We start from the raw sequence: 19,295 nt of genomic DNA, 5'->3' as shown, positions 1-19,295 counted from the left end.
TCAAGGTCTCTTTGTGATCTGAACAATTTGGTGGAAAGACAATGCCTTTCCTGAAAGAGGATGTCAAGTGGGTCATATTGGAGGGCACAGGCTTCTTCGTGTGTTTGGCAGGTGTTGTGGGGGGCGGCGGGTGGCTTCACCATCTGCAATTCAGCATCACACAGGACTTTCTGTGTGAGTGGTGGCTGTTTTCACCACCATGGGGCAAACCAGGTGCTAGGGCTTCAAATAGCAATTACCAAAGACTATTCCTGCGGAGGATGAGCCAGCTAGAACAAACCTCACTACAATTCGTCTGACCCAGAAGGCACAATTCTTTTCTGGGTTAACCGAAATGCTAGAATTGAAGAAATACAAAATTCTGAAGGGAGGATTGTAATGTGTAGGTGTGATCCTCTGCCTCCTAAGCATTTGTACTGCTAGTCTTTTCCATGCCTTCCCATGGCCCATGTTCACCATACTGATGCTAGGAGGCCTCAGAGGGACTCTTGCAGAGAACCTCCAACCCTGTCAGGAGTAGTCTCCAGGGATGCTTTGGGCAGAGGCCTTCCCGATGGCTGTTCCTGTGTCACATGGGCATAAAAGAGCTGAGTAAGGGTCCTGTTCAGTGTCTGGAATCAAGAGACCTGTGTAGTCTAAGGAATATAAGAATCCCTAATCCTAGCACCAAGGTCAGGGTTCCACATTTGGCCAGGGAAAACTTTCTTCTGAGTAGGCGACATGGCCCCCTGGCTACAAGCACAGACTTCAGAATCCAGCTAGCATAGTTTTTAATCCCTGCTTTGCTATTCAACAGCTATGACAATAAGAAAGTTGCCAAATTTTGTTATGCTTTAGATTCCTCACTCATCTCACAGGGATTAAAAAAAAACAAAAAAAAAACAAAACAACAATATAGATTAGTGTTCAATGAGAGAATCTGTGTAATTTCTGATACACAACTAATAAAAAATGGTAGTTTTTTGTAAAAAGAACAATCAACTAGCAATGCCACCAATTTAGAAAATTCTTTCTCCCAGTGCCTCTGTGTTCCATCTGTAACATCAGAGAGCTGTCCCAGGTCACATGTGTGGCCCCCTTGGCCTGTAAAGTTTGATGATTCTCAGGTCCCGTAAGGAGACACTGAGGAAACCATGAAATGCTGGGAAAGGACCAAGGAATTGCAACAGGGAAACCTGAGCCCGCAGCGCCATCTAGCCCGCTGTGCCGCAGCCCCTCCAGGAGAGCATCTCCAGCACGCCCGGGCATCTTCCTCTTTTTATTTTTTTAAAGTATAATTACCGGAGCTTATGTTTCACAGTTAACGCTGTCAAGCCTTTTAAACTAATTGGTCTTTTATAGAAAATTTAACCGAAAATTAACACATCTTTTAATAACATTGCTTTAACTTTAATGGCACTCTGCCTTTCGTTTATAATTGCTCTAAAATTGTCATTTTCCATGTCATAGCTGCCATTTTTTATATTTGCTAGTTTTCACGGTGTAGATTTTTATTTTTAGTATTTTTCTTTCATGAAGGATGGGAACTAATAGATTTTTTTTTCCTACCCTGGGCCTGCCTGGCCTGATGTGACAACAGTGTTATGTTCCAAGTCCAGCAGAACAGAGCACCGTTAGCCACTGTGACACCGCTGTAGCTCATCTACCACGGGAGGGCCTTGGACTGTCTGTCTCCTGTGACTAATCAGAATGGAGGCTCTTGAGTAGAGTGTAAGAAACAGGGCCATGGAGCAGGAATTTGTTTATGTAACTGAAATCACACAGCACTGGGTCAGTGTAGGCTGACACAGAGCTCAGTCTTCTCCGTTACACCACTCCAGGGGTTTGACCCTTAATAAAGTACAGTTAAGACCGTAAATCATGTGGCCCCATTTTCCAGATGGTCACATTTTCTGATCTTACTAGCATTAGTTCATTTCTGACAAACAGAGGCCAGTGCTCTTATATTAGAGATGGAAACACAAAAACATTTCTTCTGGATGCCCCTTACTCTACCCACTTAGCTCCCAAGTCTTATCATGCTAAGGTGTGTGTGTGTGTGTGTGTGTCTGTGTGTGTGTGTGTGTGTGTCTGTGTGTCTGTGTCAGTGAGAGAGAGAGAATACACAAATATACATATAGTCACATACATATATGTAATAAATCTGCTTCTTCGTAGCTAAGTGCGATCTTAAGAAATACTTGTCTGCTCAGTGAAAGATATTTCATATACAGTTGCCCTTACCTGATCCCCCTAAAGTCAGTCGTAGAGGGTTGTTAATATCATTGCTATTTAACAGTTAGACCCAACTGAGCTGCAGATAGTGGAAAAGATGTGCAAGGGCTACGGTAAGTTAGGACCAGAAGCTACAAGTCCTAATTATGGCCCAGAACAAGCTGTTCCACCTCCAAGTCATTGCCTTCATTATGAAAATACTAACTCATTGGACAGGCAAACCCCTGCCCTAGGCCTTGTGGTGCAGTGAGCAAAGCAAAGATAACCCGGCAATATATGGTCATATTGAAGTTTCTCTGGCTCCTGGCAGATACTGCAGCGGGGTTTCTCCATAGGATGAGTTTCTCTGGTGTTCCTCTAACACTTCTCAGAGGTATTACACACTCGAAAAGGTGGCCTCTACTTCTTTCTGCCCTTTCTCTATGGTGGTTATAGTATGCTTTTTCTTTATTTTTCCAGATTAGATAGATCCTTCAAACCTGCAACTTCATAAAATCTTATTTTCTAAAAAAAAATGACAACACGACGAATTTGTGTGCATTGGAACTCATTAGCTTTTATAGTAAGATGCCCTTTTTTCCTCCCAAGAAGGGGGTGTCTTCTAGTTGCACCATCAATACTGGTGGTTTGGTGTGGTAGGTGTGTGTTTGGGAAAGGACAAAGGCTCAAGGAAAATGGACATCGTGTGCACAACCTCCTAACTCAGGGGATGAGGTTACAGCCAGAAGGCTGGGGACGATCTCTGACCACAGACATCATAGTGCAAGCACACAAAACTAGAAGCAGGAGGTCGGACGCTGGTAAGGCTGGGTCAGTGGAATGAACCAGGCAGGGAAGGGACATGAATGAAGCAGGTCTGGTGGGATGTAACAGGGAAGTAGTGTGGACTGTAGCTAAAGGGAGCAGCTGCCCAGCTCTAGCCAATTGTTGCTTTGGGGGGAATTTGGGAATCTGCCTTCTGACTTCAATCAAAAGAAGCTGGAAATCCATATCTTATATAAAATCTTATAATTTTAAAATATTGGTGACACATTTCACTTAAAAATAAAAACTTTGAGAAATGCAGAAGTTGTCTGTGGGATGGAGGTACGTCTTCAATGAGCCATTTTGAGACTTCTATAATAGATCATTCATTGGAAATAAGATATTAAGCCAAATACTCATGCCAATACATTGTGCTATGTCTTTTCCTTTCTTCTCCTCAAATGGGTGCACTAGGATGGGGTGTTGGACAGAAAAATCCACTTACACTTCAGGAATCAACCCAGTGATGGGTTTGCCCTCCAAACCAGCAAACATGGGCCACGGTGGCACGATGAGGATGCTGGTGGTATCCAAAAAAAGGTGCATCCTCTAACCAAGTCTGGTGTGTCTAAGCCCCCGACCGAGAACTTGACTGGACCTGCATGTGGTCTTTTGTACTTGGAATACAGTGTGGCTGATGGCCTTGTCTCTCTGACCACGTCTTGCACACCCCTCCCTCATATCTACTGCATTACAGCCACAATTGCTGCAACTCCTTCCCCAGGCAAACCAAGCCCAGCTCACCACCACTTTTCAGCTTTTGCCTTTGTCCTTTCCTCTGCCAAGCAAAGCCTCCTCCCAGGTGCTCTCTCCTGGTTTTTCAGTGTCAGCTTCAGTGTGACTTCCCAAGACAGTTTTATTCTGACGTCTGTGGCTAAATAGGTCTCCACGCCCATTCAAACTATTTCATGTTCATCAAATCAATTATCCTTATATAACATTATTCGTTTATTCACTTACATAGTTACTGTCTCTTAGCCCACTAGAACGACAGTTTAAGCCACACATGGGCAAGGTCTTTGTCTTTCTTCTTTACTGCTGAAACTTCAGGGTGGAGAATAATGCCTGGCATTTAGTAAGCGCCCCATACATATGAACACTAACAACAATAAATATATATTGAGCTTTTGTGCTAAGTACTGCACTCATCACCTTACAGCCTTAGCTCATTTACACACCTCAGTAACCCTATGAGGTAGGTACTATTATTATCCCCATTTTAAAGATAAGAAAACTGAGGCACGGAGAGGTAAAGGTTATACAGCCAGTAAATGGAAGTGCTGGGATGTGCATCCGAGCTGTCTGGGCCTTGAGTCCCTTTTCTTTCCAGGGTCCAAGTGGAACCCAGATTGGGGTAGAGGTTACGAGGAAGTTGAGGCTGAGTGGAAAAGAAATCTGGATTCTCATATATTAGTTTCAGTCCTAAAAACAGAGAGGCTTCCTTTCATCACATGTGTGTGTGTGCAGCAAGCTGGTATCATTCTGAAAAATACATTTCTAAATTGTGATCTTCTTCTTCGAGGCATATACCCATAAATATAATTATTCCCTCTTGTCATGAGTTCCTGCTATTGATTTGCAGGATAAAACCACAAGACTAGGTCTATAACATCCCTATATGTTCCACGAATGCCTGATGAATCAAAACATTATTCTTTTAACAAATGAAGCAGTAAGCAGCAGGAGTTGAGTTACAAAGGACAATATTCAGGGAATGTTTAGACACATTATTAAATGGCAATTTTGGGAGGAGCACTAGAAAAAGGAGATCACTGGCATCTAAAGAGATCTGTGTGTGGATGTTGTGATGTGCTCGTAAGCGAAGGCCTGAGGTGGAAGCTTACCTTCAACTCCTGCTGTTTGGAGGAGCCTCACTTTGTCAATTTATATTTCTGCCAACCCTTTTAGCTCCTTCTAGTTACTGTGTTGGTAGTTGGGTGGTCTGCTTTTTCATGAATTGGAGTTGAGGTGGAATGCAAAGAAATCAGAGGTAACATTTTATCAAGTCTAGATCCAATTGGGTCTGTTGAACCAGACCCCAATCAAGACCTCACAATGGAACTTGTTCATCCCAGACAATGAGAACAAGGTGTGGAATAATTTGATAGGCATTTTGATTAATGATTTGAAAAGTCACTATTAGTGGGTCAGTTAAATATGTCTTGCTTCAACCCTTCAACCAGGTTTATTGACATTATTGTCCAAAAGATCAGATAAAGAAGCTGAAGTAACTTGCATAGTCTGAGCCCTCAGTAAATGATGCTGCTGATGATAAATACAACAATGATTACTAGATTCCTAGCACCCTTTTTTCACAGGATAGAATGCAGAAGAAATGCTGCTCTCAGACTACTGAGAGCATGTCCTTGCCACCCTCTTGCAAACATTTTTGTTTGCATTTCAAAGGAAATTGGAGATGGCTTTAAAAAAAAAAAAAAATTCAAACCAATTCACTTTGATTTCTCATCTGAATGTCCCAGAACTCACTCCCTAGTGATGCTACAGATAGATATAGCTGTACAATTCAAATCCAGACGTGCTCCCACCTCCACCTCATGGCCACCATGTGCCCCTCTGGATGAAGAGGTGAAGTTCTCTGGGGCTTAAACTAATTGCATTCCTTGGTGCCAGGGCCAGCTTCATGGCTATTCAACCTGCAGAGCTGCACAGGGTCCATACTCAGAAGAGCCCCTCACTTGGTTTAACACTCTGCTGTCACCATTTTGAAATCCTTAATAATTTATAAGAAATTGGCCTTGTAAATTACGTAGCCAGTCCCACTTGGAACATACTGAATGTTGGAGATATAGAAACATAAAAACATAAACAATTTTATAAATTTGAATTTTTAAAATTTTTAACAGAGTATTTTGTGGCTCGGAAAAAAAAAGATCTACTGTAAACAGTTTAATTACCTCTTTGTGAGGACAGTCTTCTGAAATCTCTCCAATTAGGATCAGAATTAAAATAAAATTACTAAAGAGATGAATTATTATAATCCATTTGAAACTGGATTTGGAGAATATGAGGCCTATTACAGAGAATATGGTGCCCTAATGAGCACATTCTGTAGGATCTATCTCTCCTTCTGGTCTGTTCAAGGAGTTTGCAGGTACAAAGGTGAGTCTCAGTGTCATGGGGCCGTCAGAAAGGCCACAGGCCCCAGGAGACCAAGTGTGCACTTTCCTAGGGACTATTTTATCTCCTTGCTGGCTTTGAAAGCAATGGCGTGGCATGAAGCCCAGTCAGCCTTAATTCAGATGAATGTTTTTCCATAATTATTTTTAAATCCAGAATTCTGATTTTTAACTAAGATATGCTTGTACTTGGAATATAGAATAACCTAAATTAGTCTTATAAAGTTTTGTTTTTTTCTTTCCTCAAATAAAGCTCCTTCTGGGATTAGCTTTAATGAATAGATGAGAATAATGCATAATTAGCATATCAGTTGTTTAACACATTCAGGAGAATAACCTTCTTAAGCACTTTAAGAAATGCAAGTGCATAAAAACTCTCCGAGTTAGTTATGTTTACGGTTTTAATGTGTTCAATAAAACTCTTTTTCACGGATTCTTCAAAGGTCAGTTTTTATCCATCTTCACAAATTGTTAATTTGAGAACTCCAAAACAAAGAGGCTTTTCTATACAGTAAATAAGGCCACTCAGTGGGAACACTTTGCAATACCCAGGCTATGACCCATTCTAAATGTCTGCTTTTGCATTTTGCAATAAAAGATGGCTCCATTAAGCTGGGATCTATTTTTTAAATTTTTATTTGTTTTTGGTCTCAACACTGTGAAAACGAATGCCTTGATTGATTGATGCACATCAAGCTATAAAAGGTCCAAAGCTGCTTTTGATCCCTGGGCCAGCACGTCCTCCGCTCTCTGCCACCAAGATTGTCCCTTCCCTGCCGCAGAGAATGAGCCATGCCTTGTCCTCTCCCAAGGACTTCTGTCTCAGTGACAGGCAGTGACCTGGGAGTCACCCTTGACACGTTGTCTTCTCCACTTTCCACTCACGTTCACTTCATTCCTAAGTCCTATCAACGTTACCGGCAAATACCCCTCAAATCCGTCCACACCCCACCTCTGTCAGCTTTACCCTAGTCCACGCTACCACAGCCCCTATCCTGCCCCTCTGAACCGTCCTCCACACACCAGCCAAGGCAACCCCCTCAAAACATGACCCCGACGGCATCACTCTCCAACTTGACACCATTCAATGCCTCCTCATGACTTTAAAGGAAAAGACCAAATCCATGCGCATGGGTTTCGAGGTCCTGCAGGTCCCACGTTGCCTCGCCCTCCCCTGTCCCTTTCTCATCGTGGTCCTGCTTCACAGGCTTTCTTTGCCTTCCTAGAGAGCATCGGATTCCCCCCAATACCAGGCCTTTGCATTTCCTCGCCTTCAGGGAATACTCTTTCCCACAAAGTCTCCCTCCTTATGGCTCAGATCTAAGCATAAAATATATATTACTTCCTTGGGAAATCTTTCTCTGATCCCCAAGACCAGATCCAGTGCCCACCTATACAAGGGTATTTCAAAAAATTTGTGGAAAAATAGAATTAAAAGACAACATGAGACTTTCCATGAACTTTTGGAAGTACCTTTGCATTCACTCATAGCCTTCTTTGCTTTTTTGCACTTTGAGGAATGTATATCAAATGCTCACTTGTGCAATGGTTTGGTTAATGTTGGGATCCCCTCCTAGACTGAAAGCTTCGCCCAGTGCCTCTAGAGTTGGGGTGCTCCACTGCCGCTTCCTCTACCTGCTGAGCAGGGAGGAGGGAGCGGGCTGACTCACCGCGCTCATGAGCGAGTCCAGGACACTGACGGCAAATGCTGTCCCACATGCAAAGGGCTGCGTGAGGTACAGTTCTGTGTCGGGGTCATCATCATCATCTTGGTCCAAAAACTGAACATTAGTATCGTTCACTAGAAAAAGTGTAAAATAAGAATTAGCTGCAAAGACCACACACAGGCAGCGAAGCCAGAGAGAGACCAGGCTGCTGGTTTAGAAACACCGAAGTCACTGAAAAGGAAATAAAAACATGTAGATGGGTCTTTGGGGTGGGGGGCAGCGGGACTCAACGGACTGCTCCTGTGTGATGGGTTAAGCTTCTGAGACTGCAGGCGTGCTCCACGGCAGGCTGCTGGAGGACTAGCAGACATTTGCTGGCCCGCCCTTTGGTATAGTTTTAGCATGATTACCGTAAAACAGCCTGGAGCATTTTTTGGTAGCCAAGTCCTTTGAGAGATGATGGACATGTTTCAAGGATGAGTAGCCATGCTGGGATGGTAAACTTAGCCACAAAGAAAAGAAAGCAACCTATTGAGAGTACACAGCAATGGACTAGGAGCACAGCAAAGGCAAATAGCAAGGACTTCACCTTGAGGCATGACCCACAGCAGCCTGCCCTGGGGATGGGCCTAGGCAGTGGCTGGGCTCCCAGGCCCTGAATTCAGACCCTTACCCAACAGGCTCTGTTTAATACGCAGGAACCCCTAGGTGGGATGGGTCCCAGGCTGTCTCCTGCCGTATGCTGACAAGGACCCACTCTGCATTCAGAGTTGCATGGACACCCACATTCTCCCCTTCCCCTTCTAAACAGCTCAGTCTGTTCTGTGCCTGTGCTCAGGCAGATGCAGCACTGGATGCTGTATTATTTCATTTCCATCTGAGGATCCCTCAAGGACTCCTCCCATACACACATGCAGACCGGTAAGTTACGTCACTCAGATGTCTTTAACTGATTAAAAATTAAATGACAAATTAATTTCCATTTCCATCTTGGCTTTAGAAATAATCGGTTTTGCAGAGCAAGTAAAAGGGGGAAAGTTGGGTGGAGGGAGGTGAGGGACCCTCATGATTTCTGGAATAATTATTGGGCTTTCAGGAAGAGAACAGATGAGGTTTCCTTTCTCTGATTCCTTTCCAAAAGAATCAACAGCTAGTTCTCTTGCCTGGAGTTATTTTTAAAGTAAATTCCTTGATAACTTTTCTTTTAACTTTTGTTTGTTTATTGCATGAGGCGGAATAAATGATACTAGCATAAAAGGCTAGGCATGGAATTATTTTTAAATGACACCATCTTGTTTCCCTAGAGAAAGATTCTAATGGGGGAAAGTCCTCGCTCTGTGCTTCCAAAGTTGATCACATCTGGGTCCCCTTTGCCTCAGCAGCACTTGACTTGCAGGCTAGAAGGTGAAAGCCCCAAACCCAGGTTCTGACAACTGGGCTTTGAGACCAGGCTTTGTCACCAACTCCTTGGGGAAAGCCTTTCACCATTCTACACCTTAGTCTCCCTCTGTTACATGGGGGATCATAGCAGCTCTCTCAGGACATTGTCAGGAGGCTCCTAGGAGGTCGCGTCTGGTGAGCTTGGCTCCGCGCCTGGATCATGTCCTGTTCTTGATAAATGTTAGCTGCCATCAAGATTTCCCTTCTGACATTAAATGTCTGTCAACCCATCACATGATGAAAGTGCCCCGTGTCCCTCTGCCTCTCTCAAGAAAACCCTGAAGATCTGGCTCAGGAGCCTTTCAAGTGGTAGCTTTTCCTCCCCTCCCTCCACTGGTGTAAAGGCATGTTGTGGGCCACAGTTTAGTCCTTCTGCTTTGTGAATCAGAAAACGAAAACTGGAGGCCACACGCAGAGGAGTGTGGGTTTAGTGACTTGTAAGAGCTGCTGACGGTGTGCACGTCGGTACTCACAAGGAGCAGTCGCTGTTGCTTCCCTTCAAGAGATGGTGAAGCATTGGTACTAGACATGGAGGAGAAGTGGATCCAAGCAGGGAGGGAGGACTCCAGCTTTTCAGTGAGCTGGGGACTCAGGTCATTGGAAAAGAACTCCAAGGCACTCAACGGGATTCAGTGAAAATGCTGCACACTGCTCTGGGAAACCCGTCTCAGATAGAGAGCAGCTGGCATTACCCAAAGCCTGTTTCCAACGCACCCACATAATCATCCAAAAATTTATGTGGTCAAATACGATTGAGAAATGGGTTAAACAGCTTCCTCCAAAGTTCTTTCTTGTGGGGCTTTTAGGAACCTTTGCCATGCTGACATCAATTGGGAGTCTTTAAGTAGATGAAGTCTACAATATACTAGACAGTTTAAAAACTTGTTTGGCTTTGGTACCCTCTGTCTTTTAAAAGACGTTTTACTGGCTTGATGTAAAGCAGAATACATCTCAGAGCATGTAGGTAAGGAGTAAGCACTTGCGGGGGGTGGGGGAGGTGAAGTGGCCAGAGGACGTGGTATGGCTACTAGAGAAACAGGGCGTAAGTCAGAAGGAAGGGCGGTGCGGTGAGCACGTGGAAGGTCCTCTGAACACAGAGGAGAGATCTGGTGCAGGACTAGACAGATACCTGAATTGTTGCCTCAGATCCGAGGCACTAAGCTTTTTCTTTCTCTTCTGCTAATCACAAATCAAGATTTCCTAATCAGTCAGCACCACATGAATTTCAAATAGAAAAATAAATGCCTGTCAGTGATGATTCTGAAATGCTGCTGTAGGTTCTGACATGGAGATGTTTGGATGAATTTTCCAGCCAGAGGTTTGGGCCATATGATCTCCCTGTATCTCCCATGGCCCTACAGTTCAGAGAAGAGCCATTCAGAAGCCTAGGCTTTTAACCAACTACACTAAACATGAAAGTGACACCTCTCCTATGGTTGCAAACAGAAAAATAGTGTGATCCTCCTTGACCTGAGTGAATGTGTCCTGATAAATAGCTACGTCTACAATAATGCAGTGCTGAATGGTGGACAATTTATTCCTTGCTTTCTAGACACCTCACAAGCAAGATTCCTGTGTTAAAAGCCTGCTCTATTATTTTGAAATATATTTTTGGGCCAAGAGAATGGAGTGTTCGTTTCATTTGTGAGTCATTTGAAGGCGGGGGCTCCTACCTCTCAATCCACTCCTCTGCCAAGCAGCACTTTGGCTGTCTCTATTTAGAAGATCAATCCCCAGTTCTGAGACCCACTGCTGATGGGCACACTTCACGGAGTCATGAACCAAGTTGTGGGGAACCGTGGGAAGGTCTGACAAATGCAGTCACGACCAGAGGCCTTTCTCTTCCACATGAGTCCACTGTGGGTCTCCCAGAGAGGCTCTGGCCCAGGGGGCTGGGGGTCAGAGGACAGGGCTGTGCCTCAGTGGCTGCTAACCTCATCTGCACCCTTCTTGAAACCTGGTTTTAGTACAAAAGGGTCCCCTAGGAACCAGCTGCTTTTATGGCTTCAGAACCAGAGCTTCTGAGAAAGGGTCTAGTAGGAAAAAAAAAGGCAAATAAAGTCAGAATAAAGGAAAATAAACAGCTGGAGGGAAGGCACCATCTTAGGTTTCTTATCTTAAAATTTTTATATTTCTCCTTTGACTTCCTCTGAGAGCTGTGAAGATGTGTCAGTCAAACTGACAGGGTGTTGGAAGAGGAATACAAGGGAGGAGGTGGGGGAGCAGGGGGACACGTGGAAAAGAAAGGCTCGGGCCAAAGAAAATGAATTAGAGCAAAGATGCTTTGGAAACAACTGCCAGGTCAGATGGGTGTGATCAAAGGTTTACTGATGCTGTGTGGGGAAAAAAATCATTAAGAAAGGCCAGAACAAGACAGTCGATTCCAACCAGAGCCACAAATAAAACACATTCAAAGCAGTGCCATGGGGTAGCCTTTCCATCACAGCTGGTAAAATAAAAAACAAGCTGATGATAGTTGGAGACACCAACAACAGAACAAAAGGAGATACTGATGTGAAAGAAAACAGTGCTTCTTACCCAGTTCTGTTATCATTAGAATGTGCGTCCCACTGTTTTTTTCCTGATTGACTGATACCAAAGGCAACTTGCCCGGTTTAGCTAATTGGATACGGCATTTAAGGGTTGGGGAAAGGGAGTGGAGGAAAGTACAGAAAAAGAGAAGAGTGAGGGAATAACAGAGAAAACGTTCTAAAGTAAAGGGACCCAGGACCATGGATGATTTGTACTTGTCGTGGGGGGGGAAAAGGCCACTCAGCAGTTTTGCAGACTCACAAATGGCACCAGGGAGGGCCATGGCCAGATTAGAAGTTGGATCCCATTGGCCAATGGTCATGGTCCTCAAAACCCCATCATTTTTTGGAACAGAGTAGCATTCGCTGAAAGTGGCCTTTGGCTGAGAAGGTCAATTAGGGTAGATTAAATACAGAATTATTAGACATTACCCAGTGCTTCTACCAGTTCTCAAAATGGGGTTGGCTTAGACCTGAGACTTTGTATGTCGGTGGAGGGTTCAGATTATAAGAGCTCTCCAGACTGAACGCTCGAGAGAGGTACTTCCAGTGAAAGTCACTGGAAAAAGTCCATGCACTAAGCCTTTCCTCCTTTCCTCTCCCTTTCCAAAGTTATGCCCCAATCTCGAATCCAGCATCTCATGCTCCTTTGAAAACAGGGACCAGCATGAAGGAAACTGTCTATTCATCCCAGAGGAAGGATAGATCAGTTGTCCCTCTGAGTAAGCTGCCATATTTCTATCCAGACCTCTCTCCAACTTCCCCCAAACCCCCCTCCTCCCACCCACATGGAGCCTATGAAGCTAAAAGGACTAAGAAGAAATGGGCCAACCTCCTCATATCCTGAATGGCCTGGAAAAGAGGGCAAAAATATCTCCCCAAAGCTGACATCGACCCCTACCTAGTTCAGTGATGATGGGAATGTTAACCCCAGTCGTGATGGATGGCTGACGTAACATCCCGTGTACTGGGCTGTTATCAGGAGAGGACCTGTCCATTCCTGGAGGTGTGAACCCTGGGAGGAAGAAAAGAGAGGAGGAAGAAATATCAGAGCAGTGGAAAATCTGGAAATATTGAGAATATAGGGTACATATACAACCCCCAAAATATAGCTTATGCATTATTTACAGGTCAACAATGAACACTCCCAGCATAAACTCTGATGAGTTACTTTCTAGAAAGGCAAATAAGAGACCATTATTAATGGAGTTTGGATGTATTTTCCTCCCAGAACTCATAGAAATTTGGTCCCCAATGTAGCAGTTTTGAAAGCTGTTTGGGTTATGGAGGGCAGATCCCTCACAAATGGGTTAATGTTCTCTGCTCTCCCTGACGGGTGTGGGAGGGGGTAGTGAGTGTAGTGAGTGAGTTCTTGCTCTATTAGTTCCTGTGAGAGCTGGTTGTTTAAAAGACCCTGGCACCTCCCCTCCCCCCTTGCTTCCTCTCGCCATATGATCTGTTTGTACCCACTGGCAGCCTGCCGCTTTCCACCATGAGTAAAAGCAGCCTGAGGCCCAAACCAGATGCAGCTGTACCAGAATTGTAAGCCAAATAAACCTCTGTTCTTTATAAATTACCCAGTCTCAGGTGTTTTGTTATAGCAACACAAAATGGACTAATACAATTATATATTATTCTAACTCACTTTGATAGTTCCCTAGAAATCCAGATTGTACACTAATCATTTATCCTGCACAGATTTCGGTTCCCATCTCCTTCAAGGCACATGGGAGGACTAGCTGCTCTGCACCTTGTCCTCCTGAGGTTGGATATGGCCATGTGACATAGGAAATGCCCTGGCCCATAGAAAGTGAACAGAGAAATGCATATCACTTCTGGTACAAAGATGTGACTTGCCATCTCTCTCATCCCAGGCCACTTTGAGGACACAGGTTATGATGGAGATGAAGGCTGGACAGTGCCCAGCGCACTTGCCCAGACCCACAGAGCATTCCAAGTGAGTGAAAGATAAAGCCGCACTGCCTCAAGTCACTGAAATTTGTTTGTTTGCTGTTGTTGTTGTTACCACAGCATAACCTAACTTATCCTGACTGTTATCAACCCACTGGTTGCTTGTCCTCTTGTCAGTGACTGACTTAGGCCTGGATTTTGAGGTTCTGGGCAATGCAAGGTGGGAAGAAGTCTGCTTGGGGGCTTTCAAGAAGTGTTTCCTTGCTCTTAAGAAGAAATACTTAGGAAGAGATTCTCTTTTAATCTATTGGACATTGTTTTATGTGCCTGTAGTGCCTGGAACTGTGGCGGTCATCTTGCAACCAGGATGGAAACCAGCTGAGGACAAAACTAACTTAACAATATTGGCTGAGTTGAATGAGAGAAAGAACTGTCCTGAGTTCTTGAGATAACCAGTCCTGGAACCATCCTATCTCAGAATTTTTTACTGTATGAGATATATATAGAATTAAAAGATAATACCAGTCTTTCTATGAACTTTTTGGAGCACTTTCATACATATATATCAAATATATACACACACACAATATAATAATATATTTATACATACGTACACAAACAATATTATATACACACATATATATATTTTTCTTTTTGTTTAAGCCAAATTGAGTTTTCTCTGCTTGCAGCTAAGATCCTCCTGACTGATGCATATGCCACCTGATTAGGGTGAACCACGCGAACTTCCCAGTGTGCCCAACACAGACCTCATAAGGTAAACACAAATGCGGTAAAATTGGAAAGCAGCCTGCTTGGCTTATGATTTTGCAATTTGGGCTTCTTTGGGTCTCAGGCCCAAGTCTCGAGTAGATATCAAGATGAGCTTGGACCAACCATAACTTCAAGCTCAGTGACAGTGAGAAATCATCCCAGCTAGGCTGAATGATGGCATGTTTAAGGATGTGCATAGAGACACATAAATATGAGAAACTTAACTACTTCATACAGTCATGTGGTGAGAATTAATTTTTCCGAGTGAGGCATATGGCAGGTGGTGCCTTCCGCTCCATGCTGGCTGCCAGGCCCAGCTTGCTCCCCCTCCTTGCAGGACAAGCAGGTGTTCTCATGCATTTTGGTTTCTCTTCTTTGCCCTTGGTGGATTGCTACATGGGCTTATCAATGATTAGGGACTTATAGATATAAAGTCACCTGCTATGTTTCCCAGGACAAAATTCCAAATAGATTATGTGGCCAGATTCCTGACTCACTCCCTAGTAATGTGACGAGATTGGGTTGAATCTGGCATTTGGCTACGTGTGAATCAGGAATGAAATGACATGTGCTCAATAATAGCCAGTTGTTTTGGAGGCGAATAGTGCACAAAACGCTGGAAAAACATAAAATGGTTTTTTTTATTTTCTGCTCTCCTGTGCATAAATTTCATATCAAGTGCCATACTTTCAGAAAGAAAAAAGTTTTACTTAATACCTATTCCTGATTGCACTTAATTTTATTCTTTATACTAATACACCATGTACAGACTAAGTCATTTTGAGTGACATTGTAGTGTCCATCTTTCTAAACTTTGGAAAGTGTGTTTTCCAGCCAACCACATAGCCAAGAACATGCATTTTAAATGCTGGCTGTTTTCTTCACCTAGAATAGCGAAGAGGAAAACTAAACTGTTTTCATCAGAAGTTTCATTCAAAAGCATGAAAAACTGCAAGTGACAGCTGTGCAGATTCAGTGGATATGACGTTTTTGAATTTCTTCAACTTGACAAGTGAACACCTTAAATCGGTAATGCTATATGCATAATACATGGCCTGTATTTTGACATCCATCATCAAATGCTGACTTGAGAAAATATGGGTTTGTACGTCAAGGAATAGCACCCATAAAGCAGGGAGAAATGCAGGTCACACGGTATTAGGAAAATTGTATTTCATTACAGAACCTGCAACAACAAGCCAACGCATCCTTTTATTTTATCTTATTTAAAGATTCCATTTTCAGCTGTGAAAAGACTCAATTCCTTTGCATGAAACTTTCATTTAGAAATGACATGCTTCCTTCATAGGCCTCTTTCATATTCCATTTTACCCTTCATTCGCCAAACCTGGTTCCATTAGTATCTGTAACTGACAAACTAAGGCAGCTGTCCAAAGACATCTCTCCATGGAAGGTCAGTCTCTCCCTCACGCATGACCCCAAGAACAGGGTGCTTTTGATGGCAAGAAAACTTCAGCAATGATAACACCTCTTTTATTTCACTACTTTTCTAGCCACACATTTTTAAAAGCAAAAGACAACAACAATGAAAATAGATTTCCTCTTTTTCCCTCATGTAGACTTGGGTTAAAACGAGCAGAATTTATCAGCATTGTTTCTTTCTTAGGGGTCCCAATATGGAAACATACTCTGAAATAGCAGGGCTGACCCAGGTTCCTTAAATGACCTCGGAGTGAAGAGAAATTCAGACATCTTCCCTCTAAACGGACAAGACAACCTGGCCTTCCATGCATCTATCATGTTCATCATAGCTGCAGTTGATAAAGGGCAGGTCCACATGGCATGCAGGCCTCTGATGGTGTTGCCCCCACCCCATTATTGTTTGCAGCAGTGGACACATCTTTGGTTGCTCTTTAAGACCCTCTGCATAAAACAATGCTCTGAAAGCACTGGCAATGGAATCTAGCTCAAAAATCAAAAGCTAGAGAGCGGTGAAACAGGGAAATGCTCCCTTCATTAGTTAAACTATCACTCGGGAAATTAATTTTAGAAACCACTGTGTATTTGGCCAAAAAAAGAGAAGCCTAAGAATATCAGCATAAGAGAGATGGAATAAGTCCTCAGCAAGAAAAGATGCGAGTTTAAATCATCTACAGCCTGAGCCCTTGCCAAGATGGGCTCCTGATTCTTTAGATGTGTCCCGAGTGCTCTCTGTTAAATGGCTGTGGGAAGCAAGTTTTGTGCTAGAAATGACTTCCAAAGACTACCCGATCTTCTTAAACTGAAGGCCCCTCCCCATCCCAATCTGTAGCAACAGATGTGATAGACTTCCATTATCTGTTTCATTCATTTGGCATCAGGCATAAATGCCTTGACCAACATTATCTCATGTCCAGTATCCTCATTCCATATGCTGTATAAGAACTTGAGGCCAGACACTGGGTTTTCTATTTCCTTGAACTTGCCAGATAGTCTACAAAATACCTGGCACATAGAGAAGAAATAGAACGGAATAGTTAAGATCACGAGCTTTGAAGTCAGATGCCTTGGGTTAAATTCTGGCTCCTCCACTTATTAGCCATGTAACTGTAAGCATTGCACAGACTCTCTCCAAGGCTCTGTTTCTTCATCTACAAGCCGAAAATACCTCCTACATAAGGCAGCAGTAAGGATAAAATGAAACGACACATTCAAAACATTTAGTACAAGGCCTGGTAGGAAGCAAGTACTCAAAACTGCTGGCTAACAATGTTAACATTTTACTAGGTACATAATAAATATTTGTGGATAGGTACAGTACCCATCAACACCCCTTTCCTAGAAATAAAGAACTGAGGAAGCATTTGGTAGATTTTTTTTAGAAGAATTTTTGGGTGTAAGTGGTGGTCAACTTTGTACTCCATGAATATTCATAATGAATAAAAAAAGGAAATTTTTACATAGAGAAAAATCTAGAAAATTAATGAGAAGGCAATGAGCATTGTGGATATATTTTTGTAACATTAATCAGATTAGTCCCGTGATAAAAATTCAGACAAAAATATCTCAGGAAGTAGGAGTTCAAATATGGGGATGGCTTGGATTTTCTTTAGGTATGATGAAAAACTGGTGACCGGTCTTCAGGTAAGAAAGGTTCTTAATTCCTTACAGCAACTGCAGAATCTCTCTGGAGCCTTCTGTTTTCGAGACCTAATCTCCCACTTCCCTTAATTATTTAGGAGCACAAACTCTCCTCTTTTGTTTCTCAGGCTCCTGAAGTGGCTCTAACTACTCTCCTCATTCTTCTCCAACATTTGTGTTCTTGACCACATGCACGGCTGTTGGGTTCGGCTGAACAAAATCACCAGTGTCTGATGTTCTCTCTTCATGATACTGGTTATTCCGAGGGCTGGCAGCACCGGGCCTCTGCCAGGGAGGCTACAGGAAGGTCAAGTGCACTTTAGTGAAATGTTCAGACTGTAATGGTTATTTCATTTAAGAAGGCTCGGCATTAAAGAATTTAACACAAACACTTGTCGTATTCCTAAGACGTGCAAGAGGAAAGACAGGAATAACGAGGAGATCGCCAAGCTTCATTTTTTTATTTTTTAATGAATTGTTTTGGATGCCTACTGTATGCATACCTGCATGCACACGCAGTGTCTAGAAGAGCCACCGTGTGGTTACAGGTGAAGCAGAGCTATGGCTCAGGCAAGATCTACCAGAGGGAACAGCTAGAAGACGGTTCCAGGGTGGTGTGGACACGAGTGCATCAGAAAATGAGAAATGCTCGATGTCATGGTCCTTATGTAGCTCGAAGAAAAGGAAAGAATGCTCTAGATCCAGACTACTGAAGACATTTGAGAACGAAGAAGAGTGAGGGAGGCTGAAATAGAACTTCAAGAAAAATAATAATAATTGCCCACACTGACCGAGTGCTTACTGTGTAGTAAATTCTATTCATCTAATAACATTAATTCTCCAAACCATCCCACGTGGATGCTAGTATTTTACAGATGAGGAAACTGAAGCACAGAAAAGGGAAGCCACTTGCCCCAGGGCTCACATCTAGGAATTAGCAGATCTCACACTGGATCCAGGACAAACTAGCTCCAGAGTCTCCTCTAAGCCACCACACCATATTTCTTTGTACGATGCACCAGATTGTGCTAAGTTGCATAGGTCACCTCGTTTATTCGTCATAGCAACCCTATGAGTTCAAGGACTGTTAGTATTTCCTTTTTGTGGAAGAGGAAAACAAGATCCTGAGCAGCTGAGTAACTTGCTCAGGCATACCCAGTTGGTAAGTGGCAGGTCTGGGAGCCACAGCCAGGCAGCCTGACTTCAGAGTCCACAGACAATCGCACACTTTGCTGCATCCCCTACTTGTGTGATGGTCTCTCCTTCCCAGGTGCCAACCCTGGCAGGCAAATTTGAAGCCCAAGCCAGTCTTACCCTTTTTATTGTTTTCGCTTTTAAACACTAGCAGATAACAACTGGGACCCATAGTAGTTATGCTTAACTTGCTTGGGTGCAGCAGCATGCACAACTCAGTACATATAATAAATGCTTTATTACAGTACTTTTCCATGGGGGAAACACAAAGTACTTTCTAAATCTTCCCTCGTTAAATCCCCAAGCCTTTCCAGGCAGAGAGGGAGATGGAAATTCTTATCAATCACCTCCCTTAGAATAGACGGAGAAAGGAAGGTAAATGCTTCCCCCACCCCCATAGATTTAACATAAAGGAATTGGTTCCAATGGCGGGCCAAATTATCTTTTATTGTGTGCATATAAATGATGGTTAGAAATCCATATGCTACGTTAAACTAGGGAAATAAATTAGGCCGAGTCATCTAAGTTTGCTGAGACAGTATTCA

At 43.3% G+C, this 19,295-nt stretch overlaps 1 protein-coding gene across 8 annotated transcripts in view; it reads right to left on the bottom strand.

The window, feature by feature from the left end:
• The window catches only part of KCNMA1 (potassium calcium-activated channel subfamily M alpha 1), a 701,659-nt gene that overhangs the window by 21,750 nt on the left and 660,614 nt on the right, over positions 1–19,295 (bottom strand). For all 8 annotated transcript variants that reach the window (XM_063102675.1, XM_063102667.1, XM_063102668.1 and 5 more), the window contains 2 exons: positions 12,695–12,808; positions 7,826–7,956 (listed from right to left, as the gene is read on the bottom strand). In XM_063102675.1, the coding sequence (XP_062958745.1) occupies positions 7,826–7,956; positions 12,695–12,808 (245 nt within the window). The remainder of the gene's footprint in view (positions 1–7,825; positions 7,957–12,694; positions 12,809–19,295) is intronic.

The sequence above is a fragment of the Cynocephalus volans genome, chromosome 7, assembly GCF_027409185.1.
Source record: "Cynocephalus volans isolate mCynVol1 chromosome 7, mCynVol1.pri, whole genome shotgun sequence".
NCBI lineage: Eukaryota > Metazoa > Chordata > Mammalia > Dermoptera > Cynocephalidae > Cynocephalus > Cynocephalus volans.
The sequence above is the reverse complement of the archived record's forward strand: the minus strand, read 5'-3'. Positions and strand labels throughout refer to the sequence as shown.